This window comes from Accipiter gentilis, chromosome 16, assembly GCF_929443795.1.
Source record: "Accipiter gentilis chromosome 16, bAccGen1.1, whole genome shotgun sequence".
Lineage (NCBI taxonomy): Eukaryota > Metazoa > Chordata > Aves > Accipitriformes > Accipitridae > Astur > Astur gentilis.
Window position 1 is genome coordinate 4,887,893 of NC_064895.1, and position 26,256 is coordinate 4,914,148.

At 40.7% G+C, this 26,256-nt stretch overlaps 1 protein-coding gene across 1 annotated transcript in view; it reads right to left on the reverse strand.

Annotated features, from left to right (window-relative positions):
- The window catches only part of AGPAT5 (1-acylglycerol-3-phosphate O-acyltransferase 5), a 60,671-nt gene extending 38,556 nt beyond the window's left edge, over nt 1-22,115 (reverse strand). The window contains exons 1-3 of the mRNA XM_049819407.1: nt 21,763-22,115; nt 4,980-5,049; nt 4,651-4,766 (exon numbers count right to left, since the gene is read on the reverse strand). Of these exons, the coding sequence (XP_049675364.1) occupies nt 4,651-4,766; nt 4,980-5,049; nt 21,763-21,981 (405 nt within the window). The 5' untranslated portion in view covers nt 21,982-22,115. The remainder of the gene's footprint in view (nt 1-4,650; nt 4,767-4,979; nt 5,050-21,762) is intronic.
- Nucleotides 22,116-26,256: the final 4,141 nt, after the last annotated feature.

A 26,256-nucleotide genomic window follows, 5' to 3' on the forward strand; every position in this document is an offset into this window, starting at 1 on the left:
TGACTCTTGGCATTAGAATTTGGCAGATAATTTCTGTCTATTTATGGTTTTACATGCTCTTAACAGAAAGGTGACAGTAAGATTAAAACTACTAAGAGATGAACCTCATTCAAATGCCTTATCTCAGGAAAAGATAGAGTACGTTGTAGAAACAGGGTGGTGGTGTATGTGCAGGGAGTTATTATTTTATTTGGATGGCATGGACAGGAATAAAGTTTGAGGGGTTAGGAAGAGGCAGGCAGAAGAGGCAGTTATGAAAAGTGCTTTCAGCCTTTGCTTTTCGTAGCATGGACAGTTGGCCATGCAGCTGCTTAGCTAGTGGTATTTGACATGACTTTTAAGTTGTTCTCCAAAAGCTGCAGTGAAAAGGAACAGAAAGTCAACGGTACATTAACTCCATATTAAATATTCTGTCTTAACATTATTGTCTGTGGTTCCCTTCCATGGTGAAGTAGCCAGCTGAAACACTCAGCTGTGCTGCTCTGGCTGGCAGGGGACCAAAACCAAGAACAGAATTCCCCAGTCCACTGAGCTTGGCCTTTAGCAGGCTGGAGCATTGTATCAGCACCATCCCACAAGCAGTTTACCAGTCCTGGACAGATAATGGCATGAACAGAAAAATGTTCCACCAGCTGTGCAGCAAACAGAGCAACGTTATCTACACACTCCACATTTAAGACCGTTTTTAAGATCTGACATCATTAAAGGGAAGTAGAAGTCTTATTCTGTACAGTGACACCACAACAACCGCTTTCAGGAAGGGCAAACTCAGTTTGGTGTGAGAAATAACACATACAAGACTTCCATGTAATTGGTAAGTCATCATTCTGTGTGGACTCAGCTAGGTCAAGCTTTGATAAATGAGGGAAGGCTGGAATCAAAGTCTGCCCTTATTTGTCAAATTACTAACCAGCTGCAGTAAACTGGGAAAATACTGAACCCCCTTTTCCTTGTTTAACTTGTGAACCTGGAAAAATGAAGTTACTATTGTGCGGTTTGCTTAGGGACACCACAACACCAAAGACAGGTTTGGTGTCCTCACCTCAGACTTTTTAATGCTCAGAAACAGATTTGTACTTCTCAAGTAAATACAAGTATACAGCCATGTAACGTAAGAACAGGTGAATTACATATTCTAGGACCATCATTCACTGCGTACACCCCAACTACATAAACGTGTCAGCTCCCCTGTGGTGCAGGGTTACAAAGCTAAAGAGAGGCAAGATGCCACACTAGCTAAATATTTGGCTAACATTCAGTAACAACCAAAAGGGTGAACAAGCTGATGCTGAATAACAGAAAAGACAAAGACATACTTCCCATGTTAAAAAGTCAAGCAAACTCTGGGATACCAAAATATTTATCAAAATTACACCCCAACCTCACCAGGTGGTATAAGATGAATAGGAGGTAGTTCCATTTTGGTGGAGAAGATGGGGGGGAAAAAAAATTCAGATCCAGCCAAAAATAATAAAGCCAGTTTTATGAAAAGAAATACCTCTACCTAATAAATCAAACCTGGAACATAACAGGTTAATTTAAGTGGTTCTTTTCTTTTCTTGCTATTAGATAGCTGCCTCTGAAGAAGAAGAATGCTAGTTATGCAATTGTATATAGCTCAAATTCCCCAATTTGTATTGCATTTCCTTTTCAGTAAGAGATCAAATATATGAACACTTTTCAAAACAGATTTCTGGAAGTACTGTTTTTAAGGTTATAATTTTTTTCCGCTGTACTTTAAAAGCCCTCTCTCAGTCAACAATGGATTATGTTTACAAATATACTTCCTTTGTGCCTGAATTTTGCTCTCCTGGACATCCAGACCACGTTTATTTCCAAACAGGATGTTTACCTGAGGTAGGGAATATGAATTCCGTGAGCATGGCGTAATTACGTGGCTCTGGAAACTTTTAGTGGAGTGTAAGTGACATCACTGACAGAACATCAACAGGAAGGGCAGGAAGTGTTTTATGTTTTTGCACTGTTTGGTGTGATAAAAACAATAAAAATACCTATTAGCTTGCACTGCAGTCCTGCTGCATCCCGTCTCAGTCATTTAAACACACACACACACATCACCACTGTTAGTAGGATGCCTTTCATTTGTGTCACTGAATTAAATATATATATATAAAAATATATATATAAAATCATTCCCCACTAAATCTTGTAGAAGTTTTATGCTTTGAGGAATTCAAAGATGAACAGATTTTATTTAATATATATGTTTTGATTAAAAATGTAGGCTACATTCATATTAATTTCCACAGGAACCTTCTTTTAACAGTCAATATAGCAGTCAGGAAACTGAGCACCGGATATTCCAGATAGCAATAGTAATTTTCCAAAATCTTGAAAAAAATCATTTCTGGACACCTCGTGATAGCGGATGGAATATATATCCTGTCTGTATTTTAATTAAAGCAGACTTAAATCACTACCAATGTAATGACTACAGGCAAGGACAAAGAGCAAAATATTTCCATGAGACAGACCAGTCACTTTAGTGGAAGAAAAATGTAGAGAACCAGAGTCATTAGTGGGGACAAGCATTAGACAACAGACAAGTCCATTTTCTCCCAATGGATACCATCAGTGAGGTCTGACAGGGTGTGACAGTCCGTATTTATTTAGGGGACTAGGACAGCAAACCCACCAATAAAAAGAAACTGAACAGTTTTCTTATTTTCTCAGCAGCATATTCTTTTCTAAAAATAGTGATTTTAGGAGAAAAGATGGCAACCACCCATGCTCCAGCCTAGATTTACAGCCTTCTCACTAAGGCACTCATGCAGAATACAACAAACATTTTCCACCATCAAGCCAAAAACATCGTACCTGGATCTCCCAATATCTCGGGGGACACTCTAGCCTCTTACACACTGAACAGACAGTAGGAACCTCAACCACTACCTGCGCTCCAAGATAAAATGGTGAGACAATTCACACACCCGAGCAATGGGCACCTTATGTGACATGATCCAAGACTCTGAACCTCTGTTCCAATCAGGTGCCTACACCCAAGCTAGAAGGCAACATCTGATTGCTGGGAAAGGCCACTGTTTAAGGCATTTCCTATTCTTCAGCATATTAATTAGGTGCTTCATAGATCTGTACCTCCCCTCATGCAATGCTCTCTAAACCCAATCCAACTTACATTAGCTTCTTGAAGGCAAAGTTTCAGTGTCAACAGCCACACAAGGGCTATTCTGCCTCCTCCCCTCTTCCCACCCATGGCCATATACTCAAAACTTTCCCCCTTTTGCTGGTTCTAGCAATCAACTGATCTGACTTGACTTAGGGATGCAAGAGTGCAAGTGGTGAGAGACAGAGGAATGTGCAGCCAAGGATGAGGGAGAGAGTAAAGCCTCCTGTTTGGACATACATCTGTAGTTGCCTACTCTTCATATATTCCTTTACAAACTAATATATAGTTCAAATCATACCCATAGTAGTATTTCTCTCAATATCCCCCAGTCTCTCGGGCAGGGCTGACAGCCAATTCAATCAAACTGCCTAATTCCATTACAAATATTTTTCTAAGTGTTTTTTGCTTTTCTTTGCCTGGGTGGCAGAGGTGAGGGGCAGAAAGCAGATTAATGTTCAGGGAACAGGTAAAAATCCAAGACAGAAGCCAAAGGAGAAAAATCTTATCGAACAGGCATTTTGAAAGAGTTACCTAAAACTTAATCCATTTCTAGTCTAACAATTAAGCACCCATCTACATCCTGAGATAAATACTGCGAAGACATTTCTGATCACCTAGCAAAACATACCAATACTTCCCAAAACATCTCCCTCTACATTTTACTTCATTTGTATATAGAAACAGTCCTGCTTTCAGAAAAAGCAAAGAACAGACATGACAAATTCAGAGAGATTTTTAGGGCGGTAAAGCCATCGACACTGCTCTCCACCATTTTTGATTAAATATCACATCCACTCCATATATTGGCTGTACAGTGACCATGACCCACGGTTCCTTCAGTAATTGTGTAATTTTGAGTCACATCAGGTTGAGCTCTCAAACTAAAAGGAACAACAGAAGCATTATGAAGGAAGAGGGGAAAGTAAAAGGTAGTAATAGGAATCCTGTTAGACTCAGGTTTTTGCTTAACTGAAGTCCAAAGCAAAACCATCAACACTTTCATGGAGGCTGGGATGTGCTTTTCCTCCACACTATACTAAGGTCCAATTTTCCTCTTTTACATTGTGCTAAAAGCAAACAACTAAAAAATAAATAAGTACACGGCAGCAATGTCAATTTATTCCCAATTTACAGCATGATAAAAACCCCCATACATAGAAAAAAAGTCTGTTTACACCTACTGCTAAGTGGGGTTTTGGATTGTAAAAAGAACAAAGTTCTAGAATATTCTGAAATGCTTCTAACAGACTCTACAGTTCTAATTCTAGTAGTAAACACCATCCATAAGAAGTATTCATTTAGAAAAGTAAACCGATTATTTAATAACTGTTTCTCAACTGAAACACACATCTAACTACGCTGAGTGAAACCAGCTATTTTCATGTTCAAATAAACAAATGCCAATTCAGAACTACATCTTCCCAGCACATACAACAAACAGAAGGAAAGTACATCTTACAAATTTGATGCACAAACAGCAAGGAAAAAGTGAATGGGCTTACCTGTGAAAAATACCACCCGTAGAGTGGAAGCCATTTTAACCCATCTTTCAAGACATACCGGACATGCCCAAGAGCATTCTGCCTAATTGCCAGCATGTCCGCAATAATCCAATCAACTGCAAACACAAAAGCCCAAAACGTTTCGTTAGTTTCTAACTGCCACTCATGAAACAAAAAGCGCATGTTGCACATATAAATATCATTAAAGCTTTCTGTACTAGAAGTTCTGAACTAGAATTTCTTGCTCCTTAGGTCAAGGGTGGAAAGAGACACAGTAAACAGACAAGCAAATCTATAAAAGTGCTAAGGCAAACAAAAATAATACAAACCTGTACACTGATGATTTGATAAATATATTACATTTTCTTTATTTTTTGGCAAATCCCCGTAGAGTATTACCTAAAAAAAAAAAAAATAACTAAAAATTAGTGTTACTTAATTATTTATTTTCATTGCATTAGACAGTAATGAGATCCAATGCAGTAAATAGCTATTTACTAGGAAAACTGCCAGCAAGGTAGCACCATTAACAGAAAAACACCTCATCACTGCATCAGTACCCATCATGCATACAACTAACTTATCAACAAAGCAGTGAATATTAATTAATGAGGGCTTAAGAAAGCTATTCTGTTCTTGTGCCTCAGCCCTAGAACTGGATCCATGGAAGGTGACCTACATCAACATGATCCCTACATTAATATAATTAAAGGTAAAGAGGAGTCATAGACATGTACAAAACCACCACTTAAATTTATGCATTTAATGAATAAGACATGCTTCGGCCAGACACTCATTATTCAATCTAAAATGGTAAGTTTTCCTGGATTACATCAAGAACAAAATCTCAACCATTTGCCATGATTTTAACCATCAAGAACGAGCGAAAAAGCATGAGGTTGAGAGGTCTTCAGCTTCCAGCCAGCAGGTTTTGTTATGGTTTTTTTCTCCATTATATTAAAGACAGCTTTTACCCTTGTAGTTTCCTGCCCCTGACAGTTTAATTGCATACTAGTGAAATAATCTTCTGAGAGCATGACTACAAAGCAAGATGGTGAAGCAGTAATCCAAGTCACCTTTTAAAATCAATTAATTCAATTACTTCTATTTCAAATATAAAATGAGAAATTAAACCACTTCAATTCTGAATGAAAGAATCCATGCAGCCATTTAATTACCTTTAATAAATATTTTCATTATCTAATGAAACTTAGTTCTTCTAACTAGTACATTCTAGGTAGCATTCCCTCCCTGGTCTGCTAAATCCAATGGTTGTACTCCTTGTTTCTAGAAGTTAGCTGTATTAAACATACACTCTTTGAAGTGACTCCATTCACCAAAACCCAAAGCACTACTTGGAATGTTTAGCCATTTATTATCACCACTTCCCTAGTCTGGACCATCTGGGAATTTTATCAGGAAGATCTAACAAATATTCAGATCTTGATTAACATCAGAAGGTCTCTACAAGCAATTCTGGAAAAGCTGCCCACCTGTGAGTTAGCCTGTGATACTAGATGGGTAACGCCAGGCAAAAAAAAAACACATAAAGCTGTATGTTTTAAATTAATGCTGTTCCTTCTTTGAAAATGCAGCTGCACTGTTGATCAAATTTTGTTTCCAAGGCAAGAAACCAGATATTGGCAAACTGAGATATTCAATAAATACGTGAACAAGAGATCATCCACCATACAGTAAAGAGAACATTACTTATTTGAATTAAAAAAAAAAAGTCACGCACAATAACTTTTAACTGAACTTTATTTGTAACAAGTCAGTTGACAAGTATATTCTGAACAGTATCTAAGAAATTCAAACAAGATTTTGCTGTAGGAGTAATTTTCTCATTAAAGTTCCAGGAGAATTTATAACCTTACTGCTGACACTCTAGGTACCACACACTATTTAGTGCAATGTAGCAGTCAGAGGGTCTGATCTTACAGTTCAGGTGCAAAAATTCCACTGAAATAAAAAATTATCTTGATATTCTCACTTATGGAGTTAAAGCTTCATTTTTCAAGTGTACACTTTTCCAGCAGTATTACACACTAGGTCCATAAATACTGTTTTCCTTTATTTCAAGTTAAGACTCCACTATGCAGTTTCTGGCAAAGACTGTTTTAGAGGAAGGGAAAAGGCCCAATACAACACATCACTAAACCAGAAGGTCCTGAATGTTATCTGTGCTTTTGTAAAATGTAAGAAAATAAGAACAAGAGGAAAACAAAATCTGCCCTTGACACTGTGAGAGCTGCCCCACACAAGAAACAGGATTTGAAATACACAATTTATAATTTCAACTTGTAAAAATTTCCACTTGAATGTACAAAGTCTAAATCTCAGTGTAATCAGACCCACAATTCAAAGTATTCACTTGTGAATATTGCATGAGTAAAAACAAATATACAGGATCATTCCCTTAAAAACACACATATGATTGTGTCTGCCAAATGTAACAGTTAATCTGTATTATTTTTTATTTCAGTAAGATTGGATCTAGTTCACTTTTTGATCCCAGAGGGACACCCGCTCATTGGTACTGTAAGCAATTTCTATGTACAATATTATGTCTTACCATAACAGTTACATATGTTTACATGTAATGGACCAAAATTTTTTACTTATGATAAAACACACAGCTATGCTGTTGTACAGAACTAAAAAAAATACATATATATATCTATATCTTTTCCTATTTATAGTTAGTTCTCATTAAACACAGCAAAATTGGATATTTTATTTCAAAGCAAAGGAAGGAGTGAGAAAATCCAAAAACTCTATTTTGTTTGCTCAGATAGCTCAGCCTAAGAGGATGCAACAGCTTTAGGTGCAACATCATTCCCTTCAGCACTGACCATTTCAATAATCTCGAGAAAAGGCTTACACAGTTCATGAAAGGCCAGCGAATAGCTGTGAATGTATCAGACATTCACAGCTAGGAAGTGAGAGCTACAAACTTACAATACTGTTACTACAAGCAGTAAGAATGGCAACTTCCAACCTGCATTCTCTAGAGGCTTCTTCAGATTTCACAGGAGACACCTACTCTGTGGGCAGCCACCCACCTCTCCTTCTGAGAATGAAGTGTTTTTGCTTTATTGCTGTGTTTCTGGAAATTCTCATAGACCTTACACAACAGAGGGCTAACAGTTAAGAGCTTTGAATCCTGCAGAAACCTTGCCCTTTTCCCTTTGAGCTGATGTCTGAAGAATTCACGGGCCTGTGGATAAGCAGGGGAAGAGTCCCCTCAGGGCAAGCCTTCAATTTCTGGAATCTGACAGTTTTAGGTGAACCACAGCACCTAATGTATATTATAGCTGCAGATAGAGTACTCTTCCTCATGGTCTCCAGAAAACCTCTAACTCCTTGCTGTTTTTTGTAGCTAACTGCAGAATTCCCTGCTCTTGCAGAGACTGGGCAGCCTCTGGCTCCTTCTCAGTCTGCTGGTGCAGAAGAGATCTGGGGACCACAGCGAAGGCAAGCACTCGAGTGATCTTACCAGGGACAGCAATGCAGGAACAAGTGACCACAGCCCCAGGTTGGGTGCACGCCCCTTCTGAAGCAACCCGAAGAGATGAGAGCAGCCACGAGACTCCTAGTCCTCCTCAGAAGAACGGTGCCGATCCCAGGGTCTGCAGAGCACCGGACGGGGTGGTCTCCCCCTTTGCAGGGCACTCGCCAGCCAGCACCAGGGAAGCAGTGCAGGACATGCTTGGGAGGCAATTTCCAGTTTCAGAAGCTGTTTCACATATTTTATGCACAGGTCTCCAAATGCCACAGTATACATACATTCTACCTATGTATCAGGTTGACAGACTGAGAAGATGAATGTCCTGTCTGCCACAATGAAGCAAGTGAGGAACCTATTCATTTGAATAGGTGCTGCTTTGTTAAAAAAATAAAAGGCACAACGAAGTCAAGCAAAGAAAACAAGTTAAAAGGAAGAGCAACACAGCAAGCCAAAGTAAGCAGAGATTTGAGGGAAAGTATTTAAAATGCAGATTTACAGTCTAACATTGCACACATTACTTGGGTACAGAACATTAAAACGTGCGCTTTTAGCCATGTTTTGGTTGCTTCATAGCCCAGTTCACGAGAACGGGTAATAGAGTCACTGTTAACATGGGTCTTTCACATCTGTTTACATAGCAGTGCTGCAAACTCAATTCAGCGAGGTCTCAAAGGAAACTGGATGCTGTTAGATTCCCTTCTGTGGGAAGACTGGTACCCAGCTTCCCTGGATGCCACACACCAAGCTGCTCACACACTCAATGGGCACAAGACACATCTCAGAGTGTCATGTCCACAGAAAGCTCTGATTCACTGGCAGAAGGTTACAGCAAGTTCTCCTGATGGGAGAAGTTGCTAATTCAGTGACAGGCTGATCTAGGTATTCAAATGGAAACTCTTTGGTGATCTGGTGATATCAGTTTCAGCTTCCCTAGCAGCCTCCGCTTCTTCCAGTGCAACACATTCAGCTGTGCTAATGTGGCAGGTCACATAGCAATGTAAAATAGTCCTGCACCGCAGCCACACTGGACTAACTCATAATTTGCATAGGTTTTCACTGCAACAAGGTGAATGCTCCCAATTTAGAGTTTTATTTCTTGCTTATGAAACCTGTATATAACAAAGAAAATTAAATAGATAATTTAATCACATCCTAGCTACATCAGCTCAGTAAACAGGGCCATGACAAAAATAACTCAAGAGGTAAAAGTAATCATGCTATCAGAAGAACTGCTTGCAGGTCAACCGGTGATCACATCAAACTCGTAGCAAAGAGGCTACCTTAATATGATAACTGGATGTGGCTGATAATGGGAGCAGTTCAGGAGCTGACCTGCAAGCAGATGTGGCACTTCTGCTCCAGTGGCACTAAGGCAACACAGCTGGTTATTGGTGGTAAAAACACAGCCCATCTCATCTGATGTCCTACCACATGTCTACCAGCACACTCACTCTGGGTTCCTGAGACTTATTAAGCCTCCTCCCTTCTCTATTCAAAGAAACTAGGTGTGAATTGCAGCATGATACTCCCTTCTTTGCTGTTACTTCAACAAACCTGATGTGCACTGGGGCACTTTGCCGAGAAGGTGAAGCATTCTGATCAGGAAAAATGTCAGCTTCAAGCTTAGACCATAGCAACTGGAAAGAAGGATAGAAGCAGGAGAACATTCCTTCCCTCTCCTGGAAGAAGGCAGGAGAAACAGAACAACCAAGCAAACTTCATATACTCAGCTGTGCTATCCTCACAACATGCACTTCTCTCCATTTCGCCATTTCTTCCTTACTACTTTTATAACTGGGACTGCATGCTCTTTGGGACAAGAGCATCTTTATTAGCTGGGCACTACTACAACGTCGAGTGCTTGTTAAAATAAAGAGTATCCTAGGATGTATTTCTCATCTGTTTGTTAAAAAGTTTAGATATAATTTTGTGAAAGGGCAGAGTTTGCATCAACAAACCACCAAAAGCAACTACCAGATATGGCTTCTGAAATCAACATGTAACCCTGTGCAAGCCGACTTCTGCAGCACTGCTGCAGGCATCTTATGGGAAGTTGTTTAAATTCTCTCTTAGTCTAAAAACCTGCCTGATGACACAACCAGTCCTTTGAGCTTCTAGAAAAAGCACCTCAGATCACAGAATCCATTTATCCTGCTTGAGAAGAAGCAGGCTCAAGACAGGATACAAATGGGGAGCTTGTACTTGGTGCTGACAAGTTTCTCAGGTTTTCAGATGTCCTACTATAAGAATTTAAAATGTTTATTTTTCTTCACCGAAGATAAACACTTTTATTTGTGTTGAACAGATAGGCGTTTCACTTGCCTACAGCATAAGGAATATGTATAGGACAGGAGAAAGGACTTTCACATTTTAGTTTTTAGTTGCTTTTTCTCTAGATCTAAAAAAAACCCCCCAAAAAACCAAAGACAAGTTTACCTTTAAGTATCCTTTTTCTAAAAATACCTTTAGGTCACATACAGTTTTTAGGTAATGGTCATATTATTGCTACACCTCATAACCTCTTTAGTTAAAGAGACTATCTGCTCAACACTTAATTGCGCAAGTCTGAAGTCTGCTGCTCAGGCTCAGCATCAAACCATAAAAATCACAATGCAATCTGTTTTATTAAAGCCCAGACTTCACTCAAATATTCTGCAGCTATGTATTTTACCGGGGTTCAGTGAAGAAAACCATTGCCAAGAGACTGAGCTCTGGGGAATACCGAGAAGATTCCTGTATGTAATTCAATTTTATTTTTATTTTTTTATAAATCATTCATTTGATTTAATGAGAAAGCAGAAAACTTCAAAAAATAAAGTTACTGCAATTTTATTTCCTTTTTGTAAGAAGACCGTATTAGCAAACTATATGGATTATGCAGGACTGAATCATATCATCTGATGTTAAATATGAAGTCTGTACATTTTTGCTTTCATGCTAACTTTTAGTCTTATTGACAAACTGTTAAAAACATGAGTGGTTATGCTTCATTCAATGGCACTAGCTACATGTATAGAAGTCTAGTTCTGATGCTGACTGTAAAGGCTTTACAGTTTCTCAGATGAATTAAAGATAATTGACCCGTGAATTAGGGAAAGCTCCTTCTAGCAGAATCAATAAAATCTTAAAGGAAATGCAGTCACCTTGTGAGCTAATGAAAACATATATTAATATTTATAATAAATTTTATAATATCTATGTCAGTAAAAATACAGCTTTAGAGTCTTTTATTCCGTGCATATTTGACTACTTTTTGTATTTGAGCATAAAATAGACTTGCAAATGTTTAGGCTGTAAGAAATTAGTTGCCTAATTTTGTAGAGTTTTATAATGAATTAAGTAATTTTCACTGCAGGCGGGCCATCTGAAGAAAAATCTTGATAGTTTCCACCGCCATCAGCTTATTGAAGGAAATCAAATAAACAGCAACAGCTACCCCACTTATTTTAGAGCAAAAGCTGGAAGAGTTTCATACAGAGAAAAGTTAACTAAAAAGTATATACTCAGACCATCTAGTTGCAGCAGCAGGCTAAATGATGCCAACATTCCCTCCTGTTATTCTGAACACTCTTAACAGTAATTCTAAAAAAAAAAAACAAAACAAAAAAAACCCGGCAACCCCCCCCCCCCCAATCCTACAAAAGGAATGAGACACTTGTCAACAGATGAGCATTATCATGTATTTAACCAGACTAGTTTTCTTTTCAATGCCCACCTGCCTGCAGCTTTCACAGATGCTGCAGAGTGGACTGAAATGTGAAGGACTTAATCCTACACAAGCATTGTGCACCTTTCCTTGCAGTCCTCCCCAAAGCTTCAGGTGGTGATTTAGAGCAGGACATCACAAACCACTTCATTCACACTAGTCCAACATTACCTAGAAAGTGATGTATATAGTTTTGCAACTTCTCAATCAGAGGGTGGGTGATTCAGGTGGTGATTATTTAGAGAGGGGGAACATGGTAGCGCAAAGAAGTTCTGGGAAATATCCGGATTAACTGGAATATCCAATCTGAGCAAAAGGCTAATTTCAGAGAAAATCAGTTTCCACAATACCACATAAGCTGGAGCAATTTCTGTTAGTTTACGCTTACTTAAAAAACAGCCCCAGACTAGATTCAACAAAGCCACTCCAGTGGCTACCCATGGCACATCAACCAGAAGCAGAAGCTCTTGGCTTCTAAGTGAGCTCAGTGCTGCAGAAGGGGATTCACAAAATCTGTGACGGTGAGCCTGCCAGCTTTGAACTGCCAGAATCTAGCCTACTGAAAGCAGATGTGGATCCTAAACGCTGTCCCATCCTAACGCACTGCTCACTGCTGTAAGAAGGTAGATCTATGGAGCGGGGATCCTCTCTTCTGAAAACAAACTGCTAAATCACCTTTTTCAAAGAAGTGGTGGAGATATGTGCATGTAGAGAGAATTGAACTGATGCATCCTGTAAATTGAGTTTGTGCTCTAACTCATTAAGTCAAAGAGAGGTACCATAATTTATTCCTTTTGTGGTTTTGTTTCTTTGTTTAAATGGGGGGGGGGGGGGTGGTGGTGGTGGTGAAGGGGGGGAAGGGAAGAGCTAAAACTTTTTTTTTTTGAGATCCTCAGTCCTGCCAGCATTACGTTAAATATCATTTGACAGTACTATGTAGATTCAGGAGCTTTGCTTGATCAGGGCTATACATGGGTTGGGAACTTTGCCTTAAGCACACACAATTACTTCATTCCTGCCTGTACTCCTTAGCCATCTGAGGAACCTTAAAAAAAGGCATCTATAGAACTCAACTGTTTTAGTCTTGGTGACAGGAAAAAGCAGGACTTATCATAAACATAATTTTAAGATTTTGCCATCAAAATTCTGAATAAATCCTATTTTCAGTGCCTAAATAATTTACTGGCTCCTTCTGCAAATAACTTGCTTTTGATTAAAGTGCGGTTCTATGGCACGGACCATGGAGCGGCCCACAATTACAATCAGTGACCACTTGGGAAAGTCAAAGTTAGAGCATCTAAATAACTTTTATCATAAACCACCAGTAGTTACTTTTTTTTTTTAGCAAGTACTGCACATATTTCAAATATAGAGAGCACATGTGAAAGGAGATTATTTATAAGCTGAGATTTCAACAGGAGGGTTTTTCTGAACATCTGGCATCTTGGTATCACGCAAAACCTGACCATGCCTTCCAGCACAAGAGTGGAAAGAAGTATTCCATCTGTTTCATTAGGAGAGGAATAGTCTCCCTTATAAGCCTTTGGCATCTCTGAAGATGTCTTTCTGCAGCTTTTTGTAATTTACTTAAAGGAAAGGAAAAACTGACCCACATTTAATGTAACTATTGTTTACTTTATTACTCTTCTGCAGTGGAAAATACATAATGTCCATGTCCCATCCTGACCATCCCCCCCCCCAAATGGCAGCTACGGTGCCTTGGTACATTAAGCACATTCTGGAAATGTTATCCTTTGTGCACCTCACACCAGCCAGAAGCAGGAAACCTTGTGGCAAGCTTGCAGTGTTCCTCTAGCCAGAGCTCTTTATAATAGGAACTTTGCTTCTAAATGCCAAGGACTCGTAGGAGGAATTGATCGTATCTTTATTTGTAATACTCATATAAGTGTTTTTATCAAGTACAGACAGAACTGGTGTGAAGTTATCAGTGAGTCGACATGCATGGGAAAGGGTATGATTAAGAAACCTCTACACCCCTACGTCCTCTGCTTGTGATTGTGGAGTAAGATTTTTGAAAGCTTTTCCACACATAACTTTCAATAAGTACTTAGAATTTAAGCACTATGGACTTTCAAGGCGAGGCAAAGGAACCATTACACAGCAGAAGAGAACATGCAGAGGGGTATCTGAGCTAGCTTCAACTAATGTGGCTCTAGACCCGAACACAGTAAACTTGAATCAGCCTCAAAAAATAGCCACTCTTAAAATCACTCTAATATCTGCTCACCACCACAGCGTGTAAATGAGCCAGTTCACCTGCAGCTTGCTCAGGACTGTGCACTATGTTTGCTTACACAAAAAAAGAAACAAGTATGCCCTCAGATTCCCAAGTAGCATTAGAAAATGGAACAGGATAACTCTGCAAGTCAATCCATAAGTTCCAGAGGAAAAATTAGTGCAACTAACACCATACAGTTCAAAGTCACCCAAAATAACTATTTTTCTTCACATCCAGTTGTGTGCTCAAATACAGATTCGACCAAATCACAGGTAGCTAACTTTACATTGAAAAGTCAAACTAACATAAACTCTATGATTTCCTAGTCCCACACTGAGGAGCTAGTTATAAAAGGGAAGATGACAAGTAATGTGTGACAGAAGTGAAATGAACAAAAGAAGAAAATAACTCCCCTGTTTTTTTATCCTAAATCCCTTCATAGCATAAATTCAAATTGACAGAACAAAGATTAAAGAATATTTTTCGCCTGAGAAGATATGCTTCCTCATAATTGTAATGTCAAAATCCCTGACATCTAAGCCTACTTTAACTAAAACAACTAAAACTGAGGAAAAAAGGATACCCTGTAAGCCTGAGGTAAACAGTTTGAAATAATTGGAGTCAAATGTTTAACTATGAATAGAATCTCCTCTTAGCAAGAACAATGTCTGATGGTGGAGTACCAGGAGAAAAAACTTCTCAATTAACAATCATCCTTACATAAAGTATCTGGACATATTATGTAAGCAGAAGGAAAGGGCATGGAAGAATACTGTAAAACTCCATGGCTCAGTATCTACCAAAACACAGTTAAATGCAAAAAAAGAAAAGTGTATAAAACTCATGCAGGTTAAAAAAAAAGTGGAATTTAAAAAAATTATAAATACCATTTGTATTTTCAAATGCAACAAATCATGCAAAATCAGGACAACTTATATTAAGAACTGAATATACTAAAAATCTTAAGGTATTCAAATTAAAATATATTTAAACAGAAAAATTTAAAATCAAACCATGAGATTGTAAAACTTCCTGGGCCAAGTACTTGGAATCAGAATTTGTAAGTGCATTCAAACCTGCCCTTTGACTCCTTAGCTTTTCCTACCTGACAAATACTTGACTTAAGATTTTTGTAAATACATGTATCTAACTTTAGAATGTAAACATACATATTAGTTTTAAATTGTAGACTGCAGTAGGTAAGACTGATATAAAATTCAGATTAATTTGTGACTTGTGAGTTAGACAACATATGCCAGCCAAATCTCCACATAAAACATCTAATTTATGAACCCAAACAGCAGTTTTGGTTCAGGTAGCTGATACTTGATTTCTAAAAATGCTAACGGACCTCAGTTTTTATTTATTTTATTTTTCATATATCGAGCAGGAGGTGGAGAATGATCAGGACCAGCACCAAATATGGAATCTCCCCATACTAAATTCTTTCCAGATTGCCCCAGAGCCAAATCTGCAGCACACCAGAACTGTAGCTGATATCCCGACAAACCAGTCACGAAGGACTTAATTTTCACCTTCAGAACAACAGCCAAAGGCAGACAGAGCAAAAATTAAGATATATGCAAATAGATAATCTTTCGCAGTATCTAAAAAAGAAAGAGCACAAAGCTTACATACCTAATGTTATCTATTTTTGCTGCCTCACACCACAGTTGAACATTAAGAGTCTAAAATTAGGCATCCATCTCAATTTGAAAGCCACACCCCTCAGGCTTAGCAGGTATCACTTAATTTCTGCTACAATAACACACAGGACTTTGTTGTATACTATAAAAGACATACATGCCTGGAGACAGCTGTGCATTGCAATCTCTAACGACATGAGCCAGGGCAAACCGTCTTCATGGAGCCAGTATCACTGCAAGAAGAATTTCATTGGGCTTGCTACAAAGTTTACCACAAAGAAGTGATTCACTTCACTACATTCTCCAGTTTCTTTTCAATCTTTGCACTGCACCAATCCCCAAATTTCTACCACTCCCCCAAGTCCCTCATTTCATATTTCTAGCATCACAAATAAATGACAAGTTATGATAATCTTAACCTCTCAACACTCCTCCCAACAGCTAACATAGTTTCGCAAAGCAGCAACATAAGCAGGTGCTAACAAGAGTTGGCGGCTGCAAGCCACGTGGAATGAACTAGGAAAGCCCAAGTCCTTGGAGGCTGCTCAGCTCCCACCCAACCTTGGAAGTCTGCCTTGCCTGCAGCTCTGCACCTTCCCACTCAGTTCCCAGTACTCTCCCACTACTGAGCTGCCAGACTGGGAGGAGAGCTCAGGGAACTCAAATGCAGGTTCATAAAAACAGGCTCATGCCAAAACGCAACTGCCAACACCTTTTTCCCAAACCCAACTGGAGAAGGGTGAGAAGTGACGTCTCCTTTCGACCTTCCAGTTATGGCATTTGCACGGGAAATGGGTCCTCACCTCGCAGGGAGTCAGACCCTGTCACTCATATTTACCGACAGAAAGCAGTTCAAAGACAAACCTTCGCCCTGTCTCGATGAAGCCTGGTTATGATGCCTGCCCCACTGCGGAGAGGCAAGAACCAGGTTCCTAAGAAATGACAACCCACCTCGCCAACAGCAACCAGAAGCACCTCCCTGATGTGAGTATGCTGCGACTTGACCATTATTAGACTTGCACTGCCTCTTTTACTTCCCACCTCCACCTTGGGCTCTCCCAAATTACCTGTTGGATGGCTGAACAGCTTCAAAAGGGAAAGCAGGGAATAAGTAAAGAAAACTTTGTCCTGGGAACAGAGACGGCACAGACCTCATAGCCCTCACTTCCAATGCAAGTTGGCGAACAGCTAGAAGACTAAGTGTCTATCCTAAGCTCAGACACCGAGCTCTCCTCACAGATTTCCTAGGAAGCCAAGACACGAAACACAGCATGGGCTCTACTCCACTGGAAAGCATCATCAAGAGTTCAGCAGCACAATGTTCCCACAAAGTTTTAATTTGCTCTAAGTAATTTTCAAGCTTGCTGGGACACAGCAAGTCCAAGCTTCAATACCAATGCAGAAAGCACAATGTGTTGTTTAAAAGGGATCTCTTGTACTTTCTAAAATAGTTAAAAATACTACAGCTCTGCTAAACAACACTGAGGTAGCATCTGATTCTCACAGCCCCTTCCAGAGTCCCATAATGACAATGAAAACCAGAATTTCATAATGCCTTTAATGAAAGCACCACTTCCAAAAACTCCTATTCAGCAGGAAGCGGGGGTAGGGAAGAGAGCTGATGCAAGCACTGAACAAAATTCATGCACATTAATTCAGTCATGGATTTTATTCAATTGTCAGAACCTTTCAGATGGAAAACGATCCTTTAGGAAGCAGACGGAGGTGATGATTTCTTTATTATTTCTTCACTGCCACTCAATACAAAATATCAAACACAATTACAAAAAAAAAAGAAAAAGTTGAAGAACATTTAGTCCCCATGTGATCTGAAACATGTGCACAAACACAATAGGCATTAATTTCATCACCCTGACAGCAACTGGGATAAGATGCTAAGGGTCACAGAGAGATGACAGCATTCATAATTTTGAATTACTAGTTCTTTCAGCCCTTCAAACATCCTAATCACAGGCGTATTTGCAGTCATTTTGGTTTTCACATTCTATGGTACGACGCAACCGGTTTTTGTCTGCATGAAATGTAAGAGAGCAGACTTCCCTAACACAGTAAAGACAAAAGCAGTAACACAACAACAGTTCACAGGCTACTTGATTTAGAAACTTGGGGCCAAATCAACTATTAGCACAAGCAGATGCAAGTCCTGCAAAGCACTTGAATTGCACCTGTTTGTGTCAGTGACTGCTTTGGCTCATCACTGATAAAATTAACATCCTTTGCTCTCTAAGACTTTCTACTCACTTTACATAGAGTTCAAGCATCTCATATATATTCTTTCTAGAAGAGAGTACTGTAGCGCTTCTGCAGCTTACAGCAGGACAGGTGGGAAGCAACACAACTACATTTGCATCAAAAGCGACATAAGGCCAAAGCAGGGCCATTCTCTCTATGCCACTTTCCAATGGACTACATTTACAAATTTTCATTACTATGAGTTTATAATCCTGGAGATTGTTGAAGAGCACTGTCACAATGCTGCATAGGAATTAATTTTATATATTTATAGCTCCTTAATAAAACACATGAATATTTGCTAAACTGCAATTGCATTGACAAATTTACACAGCATCATAGGATTTTACTTTATAGTCATACTGGCTTTGACCAGTTTACCTCATTTACAGGACTGGGTTCTGGGTTGCGTTTTGTACTCTAAATACTGGTTCTTCAATTTTCTACAGCCGACTCTTGCATGATAGTCACCAAAAGGGCTATTTTTGGCAATTCATTAACAGAATTCTAGTATCATTGGAAAACTTAACCAGGCGTGACCCAAAATTTAAAAAGGGGAAGTATTTACAGTATGAGAAAGTAAGAAACTTTTACAGTTACTTCATGAGCCACTCTCTAGAGCATAAATACTCAGTAAGGGTTCACAGCAATTGTAGTTCTGTAATTATTTTAGATCTCAAGTCCACTACTTAAGAGAAAGGGAATTACTAGTCTTCCAAGATCTTCCGTCATGCAGATCAGGTTATCACCTTATTTAGTTACATTTCACAACTGAAGAGAATGTGCTACTAAGATAAAATGCCTTCCTAGCATGAACTAGAGTTTTTGTTTTAATAAACTTGGCTAAAAACATCCAAGTCAAGGAGAACAAAAAAAAGAAGAAAAATAATGATTGTGCATTCGGTCGTGAGGGGGAGACAGATATAGACACTTGTTGGACCAACAGCAGATGATAGACAGAAACATCACTTCCTGACAAAATAAATTAAAAATGAATATCAAGATACAGTAGTATTTCATTCAGTCAAAAAATAATCTACATTTATGGTCCTTAATAGGCCCCACTCACATTACTGGGAATTTCAGCAAAATTAGTATTTTAAGATCAGACATCTCAAATAATGCTCTAAGGCAGTTGTGAGTATCGTATTGAAAAACCACAAACACTCCAAGCATAATAAACCAAAGAATGTACATAATATTAAAGACTTCTTATATAGGGTAAGACAGTGGCAGTGCTAAGAAAGTCACTTAAGGCTTTGATTCAGTAAGTCGCTTAAGCATCTGTATAATCCCAATTACTTCAGTGAGACTACGCAACAAGTTCCAGTATTCTGATGGATGAGGTTGTTGGCCTCTCATTTATCCAGTCACAAAAAAATAACCCAACACACTTCAGTCGATTGAATAAATTAACAGATCTGAAAGAGATGCCGAACTTCTCCCGCCCATGGCTACTATGATGCTTTAATGCTGGTAGAGCCCTACAGCTGCCTTTATGAAGCCACGCAAGTTACTATTCTTGCACTGTTTTTTGGATTAAGCGATTAAGTTTAATGATGCTACACTTCTGCATCCAATTACAGGCCTTAAAACAGCCAATTCACAGTAGCTCTCACGTTACCATCCCAATCTCAAACACTCAGGCACATGCTTAACTTTCCACTGTGACTTTCAAGTTAAACATGTTCAGTGTTTGCAAGAGCAGGTCTGAAAGGACACTCTGTTTCTCTCCTCCTTAAACGAATGGGCGATATCTTCCAGTTAAACGATACATGAATTTTAAAGATTCTACCTCTTACCTCTCTACCCATGTATCATATTTTCCAAGTTTTTATTTACCTTTCAGCCTCAGTTATTATTTTACTTATCCTATGACATATGCCAACATTGGTTTTGTGGACTCTTTTATTTGTTTCTGTTATCCTTTATTTCAGCTTTGCATGTATCATCTCCTCTTAACATCGTCTGTTGCTTACTGTAACAAAGCACCTCTGTTTTAATAGTCCTAAGTGATCACCTGTACTGTCTCCCACCATTTTTTTTGTGTGCGTGTGGATGAATTTTATCAATGCAATAAAAGAAAACAGAAGTCAACAGATGATGGCTGCCTTTTTGTTTCTTTTGGTTAGCATTTTCCTTTCTGTACCTTTTTGTCACAGGCTTTTTTTTTTGATAAAAGTTCTTATGTGGTAAAGTTCTTATATGATAAAAGTTCAAAGTGGTTGCTACTCAGTGCACACTATTTGTAGGAAATTTGAATAAGTTTTCTGTTACAATTTATATCTTGATTTTTGGCTCTCATTCTTAGAATGGGTTGAATTTAACTACTATACTGCTACTTTCAGCAGCTAATGACCAAAGTGTGTTACTAGACATCAAGATATCTGCATTAAATATACTACGTAAAAAAGTAGGCAGATAAAACAGTAAGTACTTAATCCGCTTCCCTTTTACCTCCTTTTTTTTTTTTAAACAGAGATGTAAATCGCAACACAAGTTTACTAATTTGGACAAGATGCAAGAGTGAAGTTACAGGCGTCACAAGCTGAATCAAAAACTAATTACCACTTAAGTAAGTTCTCACTTGTTTCGTATCTGTTCTATTTAGCCTGATGTCAAACTGTGCGATTCTTCTATCTTTAGCTAGATTTGGGGGTTTCCATGAGAGCTGGTACGAAGTGAGGCCTACATCTGCTCAAGAGTGGGAATTAGGGAGACCTAGCCTGATTTTGAAATGAACGCTTCATAAGAGAGTGGACAAATGGTTTAGCTGTAAATATGAAGGGCTTATTTGTATCAGTCCTGTCACCTGCCAATCAACACGTAAGCACTTGTTATTCTTTACTCTCAAGCACCTACAGCTGACACTAACTTCAAATACAATTCTGTATATTCAGATAACTTTGAAAGTCAGGTTTAGGCACAGTGAGCACCTGTCATTTACGTAATTATTTTTTAAGCGTAGAATTAAAAGTCTCCTTATTTACTCTTCAAATTACAGACAAATATTTAACCTTTCAAACACCCAACGCTTCGTGAGATAGGTGAAGTATTATTATTTGAATGCAAATACCCCTCTGGCCACGCAAGAGAGGCCTCCGATCCCAACTTATTAACCTGAAACCTTGGATTTCAGTTTCTGAGAGACTGAATAACCGCAGTCCACGGCTGGTGCAAAATTTAAGGGCCAGAGACTGACAGGGGGTAGACTGCGTGAAAACAGGGAAGCTGTAATAATTTAGACGTTAAATGATCTAGTTATTATAAGCTCGTACGTGTATTAGAAGCGTGGTTATCGTTGACTACAGCTTTCTTATCTGCTGCCAATTTAACACTACAGACGTGCAACACAGGCCACAGGGTTCGAGCGGCCAAAGCAGGCTGCCACTCGAGTGCTGGCAGAGCACGACGGCCGTCGCATCCCTTCCGCCTCCCCGACCTGCGAAAACGAACACAACACCAACGCTCCGTGGCGACGGCGGCTGCCGAACGGGACTCTCCTCTTCTCTCCTCTCCTCGGCGGATCCGCAGCCCCCGCCGGGGACAGGCCACGGCCCGCACCTGCTGCCAGCGCCGGCCGCTTTCCTCCCCGCCGACCTCACTCACACATGGCGGCGGCGGCGGCGGCGGCCGGGCCCTGCCAGCCGAGCCGCCCGCCGCAGCGGCCTGAGGAGAGGCGAAGGGGGGCCGGCGCCGGCCAGGCCGGAGCACCGCCCCCCCCCCGGTCCCCGTCCCCCGTCCCCGCCCGGCTCACCTGCACGCCCGTGTAGTTCTCGAAGAAGAAGAGCACCATGCTCTGGTAGATGGTGTAGAGGCGGTCGTCCACCTCGCGGTAGAAGCGGGCGGGCAGCACGGCGGAGAGCAGGCGCCAGGCGCCCCAGGCCAGCACGTAGGTGGGCGCCGTGCCCATCATGACGGCGGCGGGCAGGACGTAGCGCATGGAGTAGGTGTGCAGCACCAGCGACAGCAGCATCTTCCCGCTACACACACACCCCCCCCCGGTCTCACCGGGACACCCACATGGGCAGCGCGCTCACACACAGCCCGGCCGCCCCGACGACCGCATCGCCCGGCCGCGCCGAGCAGACCCGCCGAGCCGGGCGGGGAAGCGGCAGCGGCGGCGGCCGCCGGCAGAGAGACGCGGCAGCGGGCACCGGCTCACGGCTCCCCCCGCGCCGCCTCCTCCACCGCCACCATCTTGCTCCACCGGAGGAGGAGCCGCGCCGGCAGGAAGGCGGCCCCTCGGCCACTTCCGGGAGGGGCGGGCGGCGCCCGGGCTCCGCCTCGGCCGCCACCTGTGAGGAGCGGGCCCGCCGCCGAGGCTGCCCCGGCCTCCGGCGGGAGCTTCCCACGGGCAAAGGCCCGGGGCTCCGTCCCTCGGTCCCCCTCTCAGCCCCCGGGCACGCAGAAGTGGGTACGGCAGCCCGCCGGGGTGGGGGGGTGCCGGGCTGGTCCCTCACGGTGCGGTGGAGGACTGCTGGGCGCCGTGCGGAATGAGGCGCCCGCGCTTGTGATGGATACGCTGTAATTAGCGTTGGGTTTAACTTGGTATAGGTTAGAAGAAAACTTACTCGGCCCCCGCCCCCCCTTCTGCCCTGAGTCCGAAGTGGAGCACTAAGAAAAGCGTACTTCTCAATTTCGCCAGCTACAACCAGAGCGATGGGCAGGGGTTGTACGCGTTTCGTGCTTACCAGTTTGCGTTTTCGCTCCCCCGGGTACTCGCAAAAGCTGGCAGCGGCCTGCCTTGCGTCCTCTTCTCTCTGACCCCCGACAAGCCGGTGACAGCAGCAGTAGGTGCACCAGCTGCTTTGGAAGAAAATGCAAGAATTCTTGCAGAAAACAACAGTGTAATAACCTTCCCAGAGGGAGTTTCTTACTAAGCTCTAGCCCACAGTGAAGAATTTATTCCTTGTTTTTAAAAAAGTTTTAACCTGAAGCTTGTTAAGATCTCATTGTTTTAAAAGAAGTGGACGCTCAATACCTTCCGTGACCTGTTTCCTTTGCCAGGCTTTAACTGGGACAAGCTTTGCCCTTTGCTGTTGTTTACCTCGTGCTAGCTGTTTTTTAATGTGCGTTGGAAATTGTATCCTGAACAGTTCAGCAAAGTAAGCCTGGGGAATGATACTAGGTTGAAGTACTGTGGCAATGTTCACTTCGAACCACCTCGGGGGTCCTGAGCTCTGCAGTGAGAACTCTATTTGATACGCAGCATAGCTTCTGTGTCCCTAACAAGACTAAATGGTCTTTTATTTCCTTCCACCCTCCAGAAAGTGGCAACAAGAGGGGTCACAGCAGCTGTTCTGTCAGGGCTCCCCATCCTGATCAGTGCATACATTTCTGTCCTCACTGAGTAACTGCATACGTTACCCTCAGCTCAGGACTACCAGAATAGAGGCACTTTCCCCATCACGGTCTCTTTTGGCAGGGAATTCTTCTGCTCTAAACCAAGCAAAGCTAGGTTGGACAGAAAATTGAGGAGGAGGGTTCTGTTTTGTGATGCCTATGATGTGACCACATGGAAGAGAAAGTAATTCACCACTATACAGGGAGGAGAAAGTAATCCAACACAACAAAGAGAAGGTAAAGCTGATGCCAGCAGAGCAGAGCCAGTTATGCAGGAATGAGCACTCTGGTGTGGCTGGAATGGCAGGACGGGTTGGAGAGTGGATCCAGACCTGCTGCTTCACAAAGGCAACTGCAGAGAGAGGCTAGGCTTCAGAGCAACTAGGTGTGTTTGGCTAATGAGACTGGGATCAGGAGTGGAAAATGTAAATTAGCAGTCTGTAAAATAAACAGTGAACTGAGATAGGGACGAGGTTTGGGGAAAATACGGTGAAATTAAGCTGCCTGGGCTTACAGATAGAGTATGAGCTTGTGAGATGAGGGTAAAGACTCAGTGAACAGCCTGAAGAGAGGAGTTGCAGTGAAAAGAATGTGAAGGGAATAAAAATAATCTTCACATCAAGGAATGAACTTGAGGCCTCTGATTTCATGTATATAAAATCATATCTTTCCTTACAGGACTATAAATTCACTCATACTTCTGAAGAACTTGCATATTAAATGATTACGCAGAAATGAATAAGTCTGCCTCTGGAGGATAGTTTGGCTATCATGTAATAAATAAGAACTGAAGACACACCTTGAACAAAAGGGGTAATAAAATACCAACCTCATCAAGAAATAATGCACATTCTATGCACCAAATGCAATAGAGGTCTAGTGGAAAAGTAGTACCTAATCTCATAGTTGAACTCAAACAAACAGTCTTAATCTAGCATGTCTTGATATATTTAAGTGCTGGACCTTGCAACCTTAATAATACTCTTTCAGTTTAGGATTTGTGGGGCCCTTTTGTCTGTGTGCTTATATACATGGCTATTCTTCCTGTCTTGAATCTGACTCAGTCATTTGCCCCAGTGATAAAAATGATCACTGAGATCCTTCAATTCATTAGGCTTATACATAAAAAGACATGTCTTTACCAGTATTAGAATGTTTGCCTCTCGATTCATTTGAATGTTTTTTTTTTTCTCCTATATTAGCAATGAGTAAATAAGACCACTTGTCTTTGCTGTATTTTACATTCTGCATGTTTTTAACATGCCCCCTTTGTCCTTTTTTGTTACACTGTTTGAATTTTATTTTTTTCTTCCATGTGATGCTTTTTCACATTCTTAATCTGCCGCCGTCCCATACCACACACATGCACATGTTCACACACTTTGTTTCTGCTTTTGATAATTTGATATTTTCAACAGGGTCTTTTAATACATTCCCTCTCTTTATCAAGTATATGTTATCAAATGTATAGATACTGTTTTAGTTTTTAGTCACATGAAAGGTGCAGAGCCTCCTGTACTATGGCTTAGGGCTTGCTAAATTTACTAGTATAACTTTATCAGTATGATATGGTAATCTGGTGTTGAAATGTCTGCAACTGGATGAAACTCAAACTTGTCAATTCAAGAAATGCGTATGCCACAGTGCTTAGATCTGGGACGCTGCCACCAAGTCCTTGCTTCTCTTGATTCATAGGCACTTTTTATACTAGATCATTCTGAATTGTGCCGCAGGAATTTGAATATTGGTCTTTCACATTCTAGACTACCGAGGCAAAATAAGATAAATGTTCTGATCTTTGCTACAATTTGTAATTTCTAGTCCTATGAAAGCATAGGCCCTAATTACACCTCCTTTAACTGAAATATCAGCAGAATTACTTCCTAGGCATTATACTTTCAGCTGAAAGAAGCAAAATCACCCTATTTAGGGTGATTAGGGCTCAATTTAGGAAATTAAGACTTCAAACCTGTTAAGGCATTATTTTCTTCTGTAGAACAACCTTGAAATTTAAAAGAATAAAGCAGCCTGCAATTTTGGAAAAAAGCATCAGTCTGCCATGACTAAGGAGCTCAGTCTGTTTGGTGTGAGCATAATTACTTGGTGTGAACCTGATGATTCTAGTATTAGGTTCATCTGCCAGTGGTTGTCACCTCTAAAGTGGTTAAACTTGCCAAACTCTGGAAAAATATCAGATTTTCATCTTACAGTGAAAAATACCAGTGACTGAACTTCTAGAAGGAACCACATGCTGTGTCGCTAAGCACCAACTCTGAAAAGTGATTTTCTCATACTGCTAATCACAAAATGGTGTTTCACAAGTCTGTCATCCACTCACTGTAATTATCAATTAGACTAAGCAAAACCAGGTAACATTAGATACAAATTAAACTGCCTTGAAGTTTAGAATGTAAACCTTTACAGATGGTCTAAGTATGGTCTCACAGGATCTCATTCTGGATTTCAGAAACACACATCTGTCAACTTGAGATCCACAACCCACAGATCTCTCTCAAAGAGTTTGGTAACACTCAACACTTTTTAAAATGTGGCCAGAGAAGACATCAACATCACCTCCTACTTCAGAGAACTGGATTAGACATGGATTCAGTTTGTTGAGGGTATCAAACTCATACCTCCCATCACCAAGGTGAGTGACCTGCAGGGTAAGAATAATGAGCATCTCTTATGTTGAAGATGCATTCACTTAGCAATTGTTTAATATAACATATAAAAATAATTAGATGAGATTACTGGTAGACTAGTTTAGGTTACAGTTAGACTTATTTAGGCAAGTAGACTAGTTTAGATTACAGGTCCTCTAGCTGTGTGCCTTTCCTCTAACAGTGGCCATAGCCATAACCTTCTGCATCTCTCTGCTTTTGCTCTAGGACATGAAGGCTTC